The following is a 17,635-nucleotide window of genomic DNA, read 5'->3' as shown; positions in this document are numbered from 1 at the left end:
GGGAATGTCTAGTGTCTCACATTGTTTGAAAAGTTGGACTATATTTATGTATACAATGTTTTACTTGTCTTTTTTGTAATAACTGAAATATTAAATTTCTCTGTCAGTACTAGATGAGATATTTGGAAGCTTAAAGTGCAAGTTTATATCTGTTGGAACATTCATTTAATAACGGTAGCAAAGTTAGATGGTATGAATTGCTTAAAGCACTATACTAAGCAAATGCTGAATTAGTAATGCATAATTTTGCACTGCTGGGTGGAATCAGTCCCGCCACTTCTACTTTGGTGCAAGATGGGAATCATGGCTACACAACTCATTTCATTGCAGGCAGTAGATGGGGGAGGACAGCCCAAAGTGGCTCTGCTTAGAGGCAAGATCCACAGGCAAAGAACATGGCAAAGTTATTCTATGAGGGCTGGAAAGAGAGGTACTCAAGGTCCCCCAGAAAAGCCAAGGGTTATGGTTGATCTATATTTGTGTCAGCCATGCTCTGGTCAAGTTAGGGAAGAGGCAAGGTTAGGGAGGAGGCAAGGTCCTTGGCCCAACATGGTGCCCCTCTGGATGCTTTGGACCACATCCCCCAACATCCCTGACAATTTGTTGTGCTGGCTGGAGCTAGTGGGGCTGGTGGGAACATCTGGAAAGCACCAGACTGGGGAAGGCAGTCAGCGGTGAAGCAGAGTTCTCTGGCAAGGTGGGTCAGGCAGGGAGAAGAGATAATGATCAGAAGCACAGACCAAAGGAAGGGGCTCAGCTCACGAGTAAGAGCAGGTTCAATTCCCCGCATCTCCAGTTGGACTGGAAATCTCTGTGTGAAACCCTGAGAAGCAACTGCTGGGGAATATGTGGTTCCTCCAGATGTTGTTGAACTTCACCTCCCATCATCCCTGAACATTGGCTGTGATGGTTGGGCTGAGAGGAGTCCAGCAATAACTGGAGGTGGAGAGATTCCCCACCCCCTGGGCTAAGGCATCTCAATCCTAGTGTTGTGTCCTTGGGCTTGCATTGTGAAAATAGGTGGTTCTGAAGAAATCCCCGTGAAGGTCATCATACTGAGATTGCTATTACTGTGTTATTCTATGATCATAATTCCAGAGAGAACAAGCGAGAGTTTACTTAGTTTTCCATTGAGACTCTTCAAGTTCCCTTATTAGGCATGAGTCCATGGACAACCAAGAATAAGTGCACAGATCTGCTGCCTGCTTTGAAATAAATGGAAGCCTTTCTTGTAGGTGTTGGTGGTGAATCCAGAGCATTTATTTAAATTCCCATTCTGATAAGAATGACTGGGGTGAAGCAGGCTTCTCTTCTCGGTCTAGGAGTGCTGATTTTTGCAGTTGCCATTTCATTAGAAGTGAGTTGCCCAAAGGGTGCCATGTGTTGTATCCAATGGTAATCTTACTCGGACGAGACCCATTGAAATGAATGGACATACCAAACTTAGGTTCATTCATTTCAGTGGGTCTACTCTGAGAAGAATTCAGTTGGCTATCACCCTTTTCTTATGAGTAGCCCACAAGCTTTAGGTGTCCTCAAGGGGTGTGGCAGCTGCTGAGATCATCACAAACTGCACCTCTGGAGGCTACTGCTTGATTCCTGCTGCAAAAGTTGGTGACCTGCATCCACCCAAAGTATAGCACTTTAGGCAAATCTATACAGATTTTGGAGCAACAGTGGGCTCATTCATATACAGCCCTAGCATATATATCCAATGTGCAGTGGGGGGTTGTTGGGGGAAGACTTGGATGCACATTTCCAACCCCACCACCAGCATCTTATAGAGGATGTTTAGTGTGAACCTGGACCATCCACCGTCGTCTTTGCAGTGGAGAAATGACATGTGCACAAATGTAGCCATATAGGTCTTGATTTACACTAAACATCTGATGTGTGTGTTGATAGTGGGGTGTTGCAGATGTGCAAGGTGTGCTCACCCTCCACTGCATGTTGCGCATGCATGCCAAGCCTGTATAACAATCAACCCAGAACCTGATGCATGGACATTATTCTTATTTTAAAATGAAGTGAATAAGGAGGATGAAAAGGTGGTCTTATTCAGAGATACCCAACATGGTGTCCTCCAGACGTTGCTGGACTACAACTCCCATCAGCCTTAGCCAGCAAGACAATGATGGTCTGAGATGATGGGAGCTCTAGACCGACAATCTCTGAAGGACTCCATGCTGCCTGCCTCTGGCCTAGCCAAACCTGGGTCGAGCTGTTTGCATTTCTGAATTCTGTTCTTTATTTATTCATGTCACACAATTATGTTTGATCTTTTTCTAAGAATCAGGAAGTTTCTGCTCAGTTCCAAGCCCTATTTTCTTTCATTAGCGGTCCTTGCATTTTGTTTTGTTTTCCTGAGACCCCTCCTTTTTTCTTTTTTCTTTTCTTTAAAGACAAAAAAAGTAAATATTATAGATTTCACCTAAATTTATAAAAACAACCCTAGTGTGTTGCATGTGAAAAATATGTTTCTTTGCTTCACAATGGCATGAAGGAACTAGTCCAAAGTTCTAGATGAGGTTTGCATTTTGGTGTTGAAATTTGTGCACAAAGTTTTGGTTTGTCTTACTATTTGGTTGAGTCGACTCTGCATGCCATTCAAAGTGAGCCAACTTTCTTTTCCCTCGCCATTCCCTTTTTATTTGTTTGTTTGTTTTCCTATGTGATGACATGGTTCCATTGGTTTAGGATTTTCCTTTCCTTTCTTTTTTTGTTAGATTTACTTCCCTCCTCCCCCCCCCCCGCCCCCCGCAGCGACAATTTAGATAACCAAACCAATAAATAAAAGCGAAAGGTATTTGGTGTTCATCCTTTGACTTTCTTCAGGGGATATTTAACTGATGAAAAGAGAGACAGAGAGAGAAAAGTTGTTCACGTTGGTCGCTTTATTAATTGCACATCTCGGTACGATTATAATTTTTATTTTTCTAATTTGCATGTTGCAGAAATGAAGAAGGAACAAGAACCTTTTTAATTAAAGAGAGAGAGAGAGGGAGAGAGAGAGAGAGAAAAAGACAAAGAAAATAAGCAAAGAAGTGGTCATTGTCTGAAATAATGATATGCACGTTATTTTCCCCCCTTCTCCCACCTGCATGCAGGGATTTGGTTTCGTTACTTTCGAAAATAGTGCTGATGCCGAAAGGGCGAGGGAGAAATTACACGGCACCGTGGTAGAGGGCCGTAAAATCGAGGTGCATGTTAAAAATATTTTCCTTTTCATCTTTTTTATAAATGTCTGCCTCACTCTCATTTGTTGTTTCAGATGCATCATAAGTGTCTCTGGTGTGCTTCCCCTTTCCCTTCCCATAGTTTTTTCTATATATATATATATACATATGTATATAGATTCATATATGTATACATATATATTTATTTTTATATATATACATATATACACACACACACACATATGTATGTATATATAAATAAAGATAATTTGGCCTTCCTTGGGTTTACTTTTACTTTTACTTTCTTTTCTTTTTCTTTTACTTTTGGATCAATTTATTTTGTAACTCTTACCATCATCCTTATTGCTGAAAGCTGTATGGCAGAAGTGTGAGAAGCTTTTAACCGTTTTGCTGTGACTTGAAAGGTTTTGTTAACTCAATGGGTGCAATAGATTTTTTTTTTTAAAAAAAGGAACAAAAATTGGAAAAAAGAAAGAAAACCACACCAAAAATTAAGCGACAAAGCAAAAAAATAATAACAAAAATTAAGGTCGTTTTTGGTTTATTTTTCTTTATTTCTTTATTTATTATTTCATTTGTTTGCTTTCACTGCAGGGTTGAGGCAGGATCTACAGTGGCTTTCAAAACTATTCCCATTTGGAAATCAAATAAATTCTGCAAACTAAATACAAATTTGGGGGGACGGTTGGAGTCTAAAATGTTGGTTTTCATTTTGGACAAGTTCCCAGTTAAATTTTCCATTGGGGGTGTAATGGGAGGGGATAAGCCTATGGATATTTATTTATACCACCACTGGATCCCCTTCAACACTGAATTGTATTTGTTAGAATTTTAAAAGAAAAAGAGAGCGAGAAAAAAAACAAAAACCAATTGAAAATGCTGTCGTCTTTTGAGTAAGATGTTGCATGTTTTGCCTTTTCCATTTTCCCCTCCTTCGACGGTAGCGCTTAGGGCCCTCACCAAACTCTCAGTAACCATGGTAACTGTATACATACCCCATGCTGGCGATGGTGCTGAATGGTAAGTGGGAAAGTCCATCCGCCGTTTCACGTATCTTTTTAAAGCGCTGATATATATATATATATACCACGTGGATTTTTTTGACTTGTCGTATTAAGTTTTCTTGATGCTCTCTTCTCTATATTTTTTTATCTATATCGGTACGCCTGTAAATTTGAGTGTCTGTTTTAAGCAAGCCTTGGAGACACTGACTGGATTGAGGATATGACTTTTGCGCACATCTTACTCAGATTGTTAACTTCCATATTGTGTTAAATAATGCACCCTCTTTTTATCCTTTTGTTAGCTGTGGTTTTGAAAGCTTGAATGATTTTGTTAGTTTTCTTGCAATGAATCAAATGAGGCTCATGTCTTCCCAGTGTTGAATGCTACATGTTGCTTCCCCCCAATGAATCCTCTCTTTGAAAGGGTTATGTTGCACAATGCTAAGATCCGTTTGTCCTTTTTATTTATTTATTTCCTTCCTTTCTTCCTTTTGGAAATTTAATTTCTCCCCCTGTACCTTGTCTCTTCCCCCCTTCTACTCCACTGCATGCCCCTTCATACAGTGTTTTTCCTTTTTTCTGTTTTGAAATATTTTGTTGTTTCTGTGTTACCATGGAACAAGATGCATGCTTTTAAATCTTCAATTATGCAAAACCTTTTTTAATTTGCTTTTAATGTCTCTTTATTAAAGTTTAAAGGAGATGATGTTATTTTATTGAAATGATTTGGAAGTGTTTTTTTTTATATATATACAAATGGCAATGACAGTAAATGTAATTATAAATAGTTTTTTTTCTTCTTTTGTTATGCACTTTCTGCTATTTCTTATTATTTTTTATTTGGGGGGGGGCATATATTAAATTGCATTTATACATGACTAATACCAATAGTAATGCATGCCTTTCATTAGTATCATGGACATTCCTCTATTGCAGAAATGGCACTGATTTACTTTTCTATGTGCTTAGGTAAATAACGCGACAGCTCGAGTCATGACAAATAAGAAAACCGTCAACCCCTATACGAATGGTAAGTACATGAAATGTGTGTTCTGGGGGTATTCCTTTTCCAATGTTCTTGTTATTGCTTTATTTATATACTGCTTTTTTTGACTCAAAGTGGCTAATGGCAGATCGATGGGAAAGACAGATACGAAAAATGCATAAGAAATACAACAAAACAATATAAACAATCTAAAATAGCAAAATCACCCAATACCCATCAGTCACTTTTATAAGTTGTAATCATGCTCCCACCACAGACATGATCCACATCATTCCATCTCCCACTGGGAAGCCAAGTTAACTCTCTTCTACCTTGGAGAAAGCTCTCCCTCAAACCAATCACCCATCTGCCTTTCCTGGACAGGATTCAGCCGTCTGGGAAAATCCGGATGTATGGCAACCCATGTTGCAAGTGTTAAAAAAAGCTCAACACTTTATGAAATATGGCAGCCCTAGTCATAACCAACTTGCTTTGGAAGCAACTCTGCACTTTCCTTGTCCTGCCATCTTCTGCTGTGGCAGAAAACTGTTACTACAACCACCACCTTCCCTGGTTGGCTTTTCTGGAGTTGGTTTGAGCCTCTGAATGCTTCTTGAAGCTTCAGAATTAGACATATCGGAGCTTTCCATTTGGCCTGTGTCCATAACCCTGTTGCTTTCTGAACAAATATCTTGTTTCCCTGACTCCCCTCCAGGAAAAAAAAGATGAAAGGGAAACTTTACACAGCTGATCAATAAAGCCAGCTCTCCACCACCAGCAGAGGCAGGCATCAGCCATGAAATAAAATGGACCTTGGTTTTCTTTTCCCCCTTTCCCCTACTTTTCAGAGCTCATTAATGAGATGGCTTCCATCATCGAAAGTGGGGGAAAGAGAGGCGGGTGGCTTTATTTTTTAATGACCCTGTCATATTTATCTCTCCCCATTGTGGTAAAATGAAAAGTAAAATAAAATAAGCACTTGCAGTTTGACATATAGTTATTAAGCTTGTAACAATAAATCATGGTGTTGAGGAAGCTCTGGAATTTCTTCTGCTTTTTTTCCAGGGCAAGCCCTCTCCCCCCCCTCCCCTACACCACCTCTATCTGCGTATATTTGGTCCAAGTTATGCAAATAGTCAAATGGGATGCGGGTGGCGCTGTGGGTTAAACCACAGAGCCTCTTGGGCTTGCTGATCAGAAGGTCGGTGGTTCGAATCCCTGCGACGGGGTGAGCTCCCGTTGCTCGGTCCCTGCTCCTGCCAACCTAGCAGTTTGAAAGCACGAAGTGCAAGTAGATAAATAGGTACTGCTCTGGCAGGAAAGTAAATGGCGTTTCTGTGCGCTGCTCTGGTTTGCCAGAAGTGGCTTAGTCATGCTGGCCACATGACCTAGAAGCTGTACGCCGGCTCCCTCGGCCAATAAAGCGAGATGAGCACCGCAACCCCAGAGTTGTCTGCGGCTGGACTTAATGGTCAGGGGTCCCTTTACCTTTACCTATAGTCATAATTTCATTTTGCCCAAGCATTTCTGAAATACAGGCAGCCCCTCATTTATGCAGGGGCTACGTTCCGAGCAGTGCTATTTTCCTAGAAAAAGAGGTGCCAGAACGCACCATGGACACCTCCCTGAGAGGTGTCCACACCCACCTGAGAGATGCCAGAACTGAGTTTCCGTGAGTTCCCCCTGAAGAAAAAAAAGCACTTGTCAGTGCCACTTCAAACTGTTATTGCTCTCTCCAAAGAATCCCGGGAGCTGTACTTTCTTAAGGGTGCTGAGAGCTATTAGGAGACCCCTCTGTTCCCCTTACAAAGCTGCAGTTCCCAGAGTCCCCTGCTTTGAGGGATTGATTATTAAACTACTTGGGGAATTATAGCTATGTCAGAGGAATAAGGGTCCCTTAACAGTTCCCAGCACCCATCAAATAGCTGGGCTTTCACATTACTGCATCGCTTTGCTATGTTTTTAAAGTCCACAGAGGAACATTGGAAGTTGCCTTATACCAAGTCAGATATTGGTCCATCTAGCTTAATATTGACTATAATGCTTGGAAGTGGCTCTCTAGCATTTCAGACAGGGATTTCCCCCAGCCCTAACTTCAAGATGTGGTGGATCTAACTGGCCTTGCTCCTTTGGATTCTTTCTGGAATGGAACGTTTTCATCCTCCATCCTCTTAGGATGCCTATCATTTTTTATTGGCTGCCATTGTTTCTGGTGCCTCCTACTGTTGCCCTTCACCTTACCACACCCAGTTGGGCACCAACCTCCATCTAGACCAGCATTGTCTATACCACCTGGATGTGGTTCTCCAGGGCCTCTGGCCACAGGGTCTTTGCTCGCCCTGCTACCTGACTTTTTCCGTCTCCGGTCCCAGTGTTTGGACCTGGCACATTCTGAATGCTGAGCACGTGTTCTGTTCCTGATCTATTGCCTCACCTCCTTCAGTTGCTCTTCCTTTACGTCTGCATGAAGGACATTTTTTTCCCTCCCCCACCTCCTTCCTCCAAAAGTTTCAACCTGAAGAGATGAGTGTTGTGACAGCAAGACAAATTCATAGAATTACACCCACGGTGGTGAATTTACCTCCTCCAGCCGCTAACACTGGGTTCCTTGGCAGTTCCTCACTCGTATATGTCAAGCTTCTCCTCACACTTGATTAACCCACACAGTTATGGGCCAGCACATACCTCATTGACAAGACAAAGTAAAGTTTAATTGCTGTTATTTTCATGATGAATGAAGTGTTTCCTGTGTGAGCTTCACCAAGTTAGATGATACAGCCATCAAATCGGGACTGGAGAGAAAATGAAATATGAGAGTGACTTTCAGCTGAGATCATCGATCTGCATCTTCCAGAATAGTCTCTCCCCCCACCCACCCATCTCCTGTCTTGGACAAATTGAGGCACCATTAGTATAACTTAAAATCCGTGGGTATCTCTCAACCTCTTTTGACAGAAAGGGCTGACAGGTGTGAAAAATCTGCCAAATTGCTCATATTTTGGATTTATACTGTTAGGAAATAAAATTATAATGGTATTCTGGAAAATTAAGCTTTTTGAAATTAAACACTTAATTTTATTCTGTTATTAAATTTATAAGATTTTTCATATTCTTTAGGCACCATAGAGGATAAATAAGATAAAATTTAACAATGAAGACCACACTCACATAATTCAGATGACAGGAACATAATAAGAAAAAGACAAAAGTAGAATTGTGCAATATGCAGTAAAAAATTGAGCAGTCTGTGCAAACATTCTTAGCAGATGATATCAAGGATTGCATAGACCAAGGGTTGTCAGCCTGGTCCTTACCACCCACTAGTAGGATTCTAGGTGGGCAGTAGGGGGTTCTACGGCACAAGCTGAATCCTCCTTCCATCGAGCACTGGTGGGAGGTAATGAAATTTTACCATCAAGAAAGATGCATTCGTGAGCGGTAGGTATAAAAAGGTTGACTACCCCTAGCATAGACAATTAGACAAATTCATGGAGGTCAAGGCTGTCAATGGCTACTAAGCCAAATGTTCTTCTTCCATGGTCAAAGGCAGCAATGCTTCTAAGCTGCTGGAAACCACAGGAGGGGAGGTTGCTCTTTTGCTCGAGTCCTTCTTGCAGTCTCCCCTTTGGGGCATCTGGGTGGCAACCGTGAGAACAGGATGCTGGACTAGATGGACCTGTAGCCAGAACCAGCAACCAAGGCTCTTTGGATGTTCACAGATAGCAAAGCACGACTAAGAAAGCCCTTTCCCTGGCTGACACCCACCTCACCTGTTTATAGCCCTTTTGCACAGAAATGTTGATATGATTCACCATGATGTTGTTGCTGTTGCCGTTATCATTTTATCTTATCAAAAAATAACCTCAAAGTGGTTTACATCAAAACGAAACGTCTGCAAATCACGCACACAAAATTAAATATAAAACACAGAAAGACTTTTTAAAAAGTTAACATTATTATTTCATTGGGAGAATGTATTCATTTATAATCTGCTTAATACCAAAACAGACTTTTAAGTTCTCTACAGAATGCAATAAATAGTTAAAACTGAAAGCATACACATCTACACCTGCTTGTCCCTCTCACCAGTACCCCTGCCATTCACCCCACATTAACCATCTAGAGCTTTGCCTTCCCACTCCATGCAACTGCTAAGTTTGCTTTTCTGAAGCCACTTCTGTTCTGCAGCCCTGCTCTGCACCACCTTCACCTCATGTCCATTCCTCCTCCTCCTCCCTCCTCCTACCACCAGCATGGTAATGTACTGCATCTCCCTCCTCCCATACACTGCAACTGCTAAGCACCTCGAGGTAAGATCATCCCCCTATTGTGGTCCCTCCCCCTACCTGGCCTGATCATCTTGGCAACGCCTCCCCAGGCGGGATTGGGCAACTGGCTGAGGTAGGCGGAGACCTCCAGGTATCCCACCTGGGGAAGGCGAAGCCAAGCCTGTGCTAATGGTGCTGCATAGGGTCCAGGGGGCTGCATGCAACCATGCAAAGATCGCCCCCCCCCCCATTTTATGTGGGGAGCAGTCATTATGAAGCCACCATCTCCTCCTATTCTGCATATCCTTCAATGTCTCTGCTTTCATCTTTACCCCGTGCCTACGCCGTCTATTCCCTCTTTGGGGGGCACTCTGCTTTTCACCTTCAGCCCTTTCCTCCTCTCCTCTTCCATCCTTTTCTCAACTCTCCCTTATACACAGACCAATCCCATTTCCCTGCCACATTCTCCTCCCTATTCTGTAGTCCTCTTTGCATGCACACCCCACAAAGATTTATGTGACTGTAACTTTCAGATGAGGGACACGGGTGGCGCTGTGGGTTAAAGCCTCAGCGCCTAGGACTTGCCGATCGAAAGGTCGGCGGTTCGAATCCCCGTGGCGGGGTGCGCTCCCGTCGTTCAGTCCCAGCGCCTGCCAACCTAGCAGTTCGAAAGCACCTTCGGATGCAAGTAGATAAATAGGGACCGCTTACCAGCGGGAAGGTAAACGGCGTTCCGTGTGCTGCGCTGACTCGCCAGATGCAGCTTGTCACGCTGGCCACGTGACCCGGAAGTGTCTGCGGACAGCGCTGGCTCCCGGCCTATAGAGTGAGATGAGCGCACAACCCTAGAGTCTGGCAAGACTGGCCCGTACGGGCAGGGGTACCTTTACCTTTACCTTTAACTTTCAGATGAATGCAGTCTTAAGAGGAAGCCCACAAGTTAGTTTGCCCAGTTAGAGAAGATTCCATTCTTTTGATGGATGTTGCACATATATGAGTGTTTGTTTGGTCTTCTAAATTACTACATTGAATCTACACATGAGGAAGCTGAGAAATGGGAGACGTTTTAAGTACAGTGAGAAGGGAAGAAGGCTAGAGGGGGGAAATTCGTTTTTAACAATGGCAGGGGTTTGAGTAAAGTTGGGATGGAAAGACATTGAGAAGAAAATAGAACTTTTAAACAATAGCAGAGTTTTGAGTAAAGCTGGGATGGGGAAACATTGAGTGGGAGTTTGTTCCATTTGGAGTTTTTGTTCTTAACGTTGAACAAACAAAGAGAAATTGCAGAGATAACACAGAAACCAACAAGCACAAAATATTTTTTCCCAACACCCTTCTCCATGTTCTTAAATCTGCCACCTCCCCCATATCATAGCCACTGCTGTTGTGCATCTTGCCCTCTCTTTTGACTCCCCCACCTTGATTTCGTGCAAATCCAGGATTATGATAGGACACTACAAATCTTCCAATGGGGGCTGCACAGTGGTAGCATTACATTTTTACGTATATAAAAGGAGAAATAAAATAAATAAACAACAGCAGCAAAATTAAATCATGATAATTTACTGCTATTCATGTTTCATTTTGCATATCCAGATGATATTAAAGGGATACCCCTTGGACCATCTCTTCCAAACTGCCATCAAGCATATAACTGCCTTCAGTTACAACCATTTTTATGTCCCACAGAGAAATTTATGGTCTGCAAATAAAAACATCCTAAAGATCCCAGGCCACAGAGAGGTTAGGCTGGCCTCAACTAGAGCCAGGGCTTTCTCGGCCGCGGCTCCAATCTGGTGGAACGCTCTGTCACAAGAGACTAGGGCCCTGCGGGACCTGACATCCTTCCGCAGGGCCTGCAAGACAGAGCTGTTCCACCAGGCCTTTGGTCAGGGCGCAGCCTGACCCCCTCCTCTGGCAATCTGCACAGAATTTTGCTTGATGGTTGCCATTAATTTGATTCTAATTTGATTTTAAGTAATTTTATAATGAATGTTTTTAGAATGTTGGACTATTTTTATTGTTGTTAGCCGCCCTGAGCCCAGCTTCGGCTGGGGAGGGCGGGATATAAATAAAATTTATTATTATTATTATTATTATTATTATTATTATTATTATTATTATTATTAAAAACAAATAAACAAAGCAATCTGTAATATTTATGATCCCACACTATAACCCTAGTGCATTTTCTTTTGGTTTTTTATGTCTTTACTGTAGGTTGGAAATTAAATCCAGTGGTGGGTGCTGTCTATAGTCCAGAATTCTATGCAGGTAAGCAGATACCATGCATTTTGTGGGTGTTTTGGAACAGCTTCACCCCAAATAGTGATTTTCTTGCATTCCATGATATCTATTAATACACTTGGGAAGTTGAGTTTCAGTCTTGCTAAGTATATAATTGGCATGCATTTTATTTGCTTAAGAAAGGGAAATGGTACACTGAGGAGTGCAGCCAACTAAGTTTTAGTCAGAGCAATTCCACTGAGATGAATAAGCACAACTAAATCATGGCCATTAATTTCAATAGGTCTACTCATATGACTCTGCTCATTGTTGTCTGGATCTTAATAACACGTGGTTTATCTTTGTTCATGACACTGGCTACACACAGTGAGGGATGGAAAGTATTTGATCCCCTGCTAAATTTGCCCATTTGCCCTCTGACGAAGAAATGACCAGTCCATAATTTTAATGGTAGGTTTATTGTAGCTGTGAGAGACAGAATAACAACAGGAAAACTCCCAGAAACCCAGAAGACAAAAGTCAGAGATTGATATGTTTTTCCTGTTGTTATTCTGTCTCTCACAGCTACAATAAACCTACCATTAAAATTATGGGCTGGTCATTTCTTCTTCAGAGGGCAAAGGTGCAAATTTAGCAGGGGATCAAATGCTCCCCCCCCCTCACTGTACAGTCCATTCCAGAACTCCGTTCGACATCTAAAACATTTGGAAACCAAAGCTTGGCTTCTGATTGGCTGCAGGAAGTCCTGTCAGACGTCTGGCTTCCAAAAGAACATTAGAAAACTGGAACACTCACTTCCGGGTTTCGATTGTTTGGGAGCCAATTTGTTTGGGAGCCGAGGCATTTGAGATCCAAGATATGACTGTATTTGGAAGATTAAGAGCTGCACATTACTGAAGACAGAAGGCTAGTGTCAAAAAGAAGCATCCCTGTGTCACATTTTCCCTGGACCCCCCCTCCAATGTTTAGTAGTCCTTTGTGCATAGATCAGGGGTGGGGGTGTCATGCCAAGTTGTGTGAGAATATGCCCCTCTCAAGCCCATGGCCCCTCTCCCCAGGACATACCCCTCTGCCTGTTGCTTGTCCAAGATGAAGTACAGAGTGTGTGATTGTATGTAGAAACGATCTACCTTACCTGTACCAAAGGCACAATTTGCATGTGTTGCTCCACCTGCTTTTGCCTCTGGCCACTCCCACCACTGGCACATTATCCTTGTTCAGAACTGAATGTGGCCTTCAGGCTGATCATCAGATTGTACATTTCCCTGTGCTTCATACCACATCACTGCCTGTTACTGATGGGGACAAGGAAATGTCTCCCAACAAGGACTGCAAGTTTGGGCAAATAATTCAAGACAGGGATGACATTTTCCAGGGCAGGTTTTTGTCCCTGGCAACGTGGAGTTGTGCCTGCCAATTATAATTCATTCCAGAGCTTAGATGAGGCTTCACTCTATCCTTCAAGAATTGTTGAGGAATGTAATTGCGTGTCGAGGTCCAAAGGGCCACCCCAATAACTCACACATCACACAGAATTTTTTGTTTAAGGTTTTTGGCATAATTTTGGCCACAACTTTATTAAAATACAAAAATGTGAGTGGTTGCTTAGGCATTGGTTGCGACTATCTGCCCCCACCATGGGGGACAGACTGACATTCCACACGTTGCGAAAGTCAGAAAAGGGGAATACACTTGGGGGTAGCGACGGAGCAGGGAACCTGCCCTCAGCCCTCCCCAAATGCAACCAGGAGCTCATTGCTATGGCCCGAGCCCCCTTGACAGAGTGGACAAGCAATAGTTAGCCCCCGATTCCTTTAACAGAATCTCTTGCAGCAGCAGCATTAGAGGGGCAGGCACAGCCAATCCATGCCCCTCAACCAACCAAACCATAAACCAATGCCTAACCGCAACCTTACAAGTTGTGACGATTTGCTACGCAGTAGGCAAAAACCAGATGGCCCCAGCCAATCAGCCAGATGGACAAAATTCCTACCGGGCCCCTGCCCCAAGAGCAGACGACCCCATGACAGGCATAGCAAGGTCAAAGCGAACAACCCTAATTCTAGGGAGGGGGGATGGGCAATCCGATGGATGGGCGAAAAGAGGAAGCCCTAGCCTCGTGCAAGGAGTTTTAGCATTTCTGGCTGTCAATCAACAAATGGCAACATTAACTTCTTCCCAACAACAAGGGAAGCCCCAATCGCATCAGTGGCCAATGATCAATTAGCCCACCCCCAACTTTGGAGTGTCCTAGCGGCCCCCACCGCAACACGTGCTCTCCATGAAGGAGAACACGCTTAGTCAGAAGTCAGAAATGCCCCATTAGGTCCAACCCAACCCACGATGGCAGAAGCAATCCCACCCTCCTCCAGTAAGGAACTATCCAATACACTCAAGTATTTAATTCGTTGTGGTGAATCATTTCATTTTTTTAAATTTCCTACCCCTCCCCAATGCTACATGCTGTTTGGGTAAAAGGAAACAGCATATGGTCTGTCATCTGTTTGTCTACCTGCAGGTTGGAGCAGTACTAGCATTGCTTTTCTCAACTTGGGTCCCCAGGTGTTCTTGAACTATAACTCCCACAATCCCTAACCACCAACCATGCTGGTTAGCATGTCCAAAAAGCAGCACCTTGGGTAGAGCTGGGAAGCAGGAAGTAGGCTCAGACCTGACCTCAGTAGTGCTCCCAAGGGCACTTTTTTGCTTTCCCCAGTATAAGTAGGGTTGCCGTATTTCAAAAAGTAAAAAAAGGGGGGGCACAGCTTTTGGAGCTATTTCTGCTGCTTTTTCCATCACCTTGTCATACATCAGGATTTCCCTGACATTTTGCCAATTGCAAAATGCCCCTCTGCAAAATGCCCATTTTTACACCCAAAACCAGGAAATCGGGAATTTTCCTGACGTGTGGCAAGCCTAAGTATGTGAGCAAATCAGCAAAATTCTGTGTTTGGGGATATTGTTCAGGTGAATGCTAGACCCATCCTCCAGCCTTTACATAAGGGTGTGTATGTCCCATAGGTGTGTGTGTGTGTGTGTGTGTGTGTGTGTGTGTGTATGTACATGCACATGGGGATGTCTCATTATGCACAGAGGACATAGCACCCCTCCTTGCTAAAGGAGTCTTCTCAAATATTAAAGTATTCCCTTCACGCTGCCATCAATGGGCATTTAGCTAGTAAATAAATTGTAGCAATTGTCTTTGTTAGTATAAAAACAAATCTACTCAACATATAGTTGTATTGTTCCATTAAAAAAACAACCTGAGCTTCAGTTCACACATAGTTGTGCACAGACATGATGCTTTATGTCTTTAGCTTGCTTTAGCTATGGAGGTCTGGGCCCAATCAAAGGCTCATGTATGTATATATGTATGTATGTATGTATGTCCCTTGGGTGGAATATATAAATATAAGAAAATAAAGTAAACCCTACATGGAGAAGGGTCTGGGATGGTCTGTGTGAAGGAGCCTGAAGATGGAGTCCAGTGGAAGGTCTGGGGAATTGGACAAGAGATTACAAAAAAAGGCAATACAATATCCATCTTCAAATACCTAAATCACTGTCACATAGATGATGGATCAGATTTGGTTTGTTGTTGGTGGTCTGGAGGCTAGGGATTGAACAATGGGTGTAAATTCCAAGAAAGGGGCTTCCGTCTAACCTTTGGGAAGAGCATCTGTTCAACTGTGAAACAGCCTGCCTCTGAAGTCCTCCTCTTTATTAGAGGCTTTTGAGCAAATGCTGGATGACCAGCTGCACTATATGTTTAATGCAGTATCATACCATTTTAAACAGTTATGCCTTCCCCAAAGAATCCTGGGAACTGAGAGTTCCCTGGGGAGAGGAATTGACTGGTAAACCACTCTCAGAACTGTAGCTCTGTGAGAAGAATGAGGGGCCTCCTAACAGTTCCCAGCACCATTGCTGAAGACTTTCAGCCAGTGCATGCTTCAGTGGTATGTCAGATCATAAGAAAAGTCCTGCCAGATCCGAACTTATGTCCATCTTGTTCCCACAGAAGAGATAGATGGATGCAGCTATTTCTGGTCTTTGTTACTTTTGTATTTTTTACCCATAAGTCCATTCTGTTCTGTTTCTGCATTAATATGAGGTGTTTTTGTTTGCTTCTTAAAGCATCCAAGTATTTAAATTCATATATTAATATGGCTTTAACAGCATGTGGATGTCTTCTCAGAAGTACAATTTGCGTTGTTGTTGTTGCTGCTGCTGCTGCTGTTACAATTTATTAGCCATCCTTCACCCTAAGGACCTAGGGCTGGTTACAATTAAAGCACAATATTACTATTTAAATGCAATAAGATACAATATTAAAAACAGATTAAAACTGCTTAAAATAATAGAAAAAGTTAGTCCTAAACTTATTATTAATATTATTGATTTATTAAATGGGCACTGTACACTAAAGATAATTTTTTTAAAAATTCAAAACTCAAAAATAGCAAATACATTTGAAACAAGACAAAACCCCTGTAAAGATCCAGTTCTCCAGCTAGGAAAGCTTTTCTAGAAAATTGATTCTAGAAAGTGCAGATAGTAGGCCGGCCTACCCTTCTGCGCCAGACAGTATGGGACATGAAGGAAGACTGGAGCAATATCTTGTTTTGTCATACATCTGTCTTCAGCTCTAAATGACAGTGTTGCTGTAACTTAAATCAAATTTACTATGCACCCACCTTAGTCAAACAGAGCCCATCCTGAACAGATAAATCAGAGACCTTGGTCACTTGGTAGAAATGGCTTTGGGTTAATGACAAATATCATAATATGCCCATAGTATAATCATCGATTTTTTTCTCTCAAGCTTCTGTTGAATTAACTGTCCAGTTTCTAATTGCCTTCAAAGAGTAGGCCACAAAGAGTTCACATATTTTGAACATTAAAATCAATACTTTCAATCTCTCTAGAAGGTAATTTTCTTAATTTACTGGACTTTCCTCTAACATTTATTTTGTCTCTTAATTTAAAAAATGGCAGGTTATTGATTTTGGCATGCAGCCTCATGAAGTTCCCTGGTGAAATTTTATAGTCAAGCCTGGGGTATTTGGCCCTTCTAATGGGAATCTATAGTTACCATTAGAATGGTATTAATTTGGCAGTGCAAATGATAATGTCTGCCCTGCCAATAAAAGATGTAGAGTTTCTTCTGGTGTTCTTCTAATTACTGGTATGGATGCATGCCTTAGATCAGGAGTGGCAAAGCTTCCCCCCCTCCCCCCCTTTTTGGTTTGAAGGATGCATTTGCTCTTGGGCACAAGCCAGTGGTAGGCGGCGCCAGTGGTGGGCAGAGCAGTGGATGTTAACTGTTACCTTTACACAGTAGACTACACTCCAGCCATACAAAAGCCAGTGGTTTATACAGTGGTTTATACACCCCACACCCTACTCACATGTCTTCATTGTCTCCACCGGCAAGTAAGAGGCATTATCATAGTTCAGCGACCCATTTCAGCCAGCCAAAAACTCTCAAGGAGAGTATAGAGATGAGTGTGGCCTTGATGGAGGAGTAATGAGACAAAGTACAGTAAAGCACACCCACCCACCCACCCCGAAAATGTGTCAGTTTTGAGGCAACAATAAAGTTGACTTAGACCTTTGTTTTGTAACTGCACATGAAAATCCCTGTGATAAAGGACCTATGGAAACACAAGGAACTTGTTCAGGTCACAGTGCTCTAGTGGAAATATTAGCATACTCCGTTTCCAAAGAAAGAATACTATTTCCAAAGTGCATGTTTAAAATTCCTTTTACAACAATAGATCATCACAGAGCTATTATCTGTTCTTGGAGTGGACTATTTAACAGCTCTGGGAAGTGGGTCATAGTTGTTGTTGTTTTGTAACTTTATTTATTTAAAATAACAAAGAAACATCAAGCTAGGTCATTATTATTCCCCCTTTTTACATACAGGGA

General features: G+C 42.4%; 1 protein-coding gene across 20 annotated transcripts in view; it reads left to right on the top strand.

The window, feature by feature from the left end:
* Positions 1-17,635, top strand: part of RBFOX1 (RNA binding fox-1 homolog 1) — a 1,459,388-nt gene that overhangs the window by 1,342,429 nt on the left and 99,324 nt on the right. For all 20 annotated transcript variants that reach the window (XM_077918365.1, XM_077918364.1, XM_077918368.1 and 17 more), the window contains 3 exons: positions 3,108-3,200; positions 5,171-5,231; positions 11,675-11,728. In XM_077918365.1, the coding sequence (XP_077774491.1) occupies positions 3,108-3,200; positions 5,171-5,231; positions 11,675-11,728 (208 nt within the window). The remainder of the gene's footprint in view (positions 1-3,107; positions 3,201-5,170; positions 5,232-11,674; positions 11,729-17,635) is intronic.

This window comes from Podarcis muralis, chromosome 14, assembly GCF_964188315.1.
Source record: "Podarcis muralis chromosome 14, rPodMur119.hap1.1, whole genome shotgun sequence".
NCBI lineage: Eukaryota > Metazoa > Chordata > Lepidosauria > Squamata > Lacertidae > Podarcis > Podarcis muralis.
This window is presented reverse-complemented; position numbering and strand designations above follow the sequence as displayed.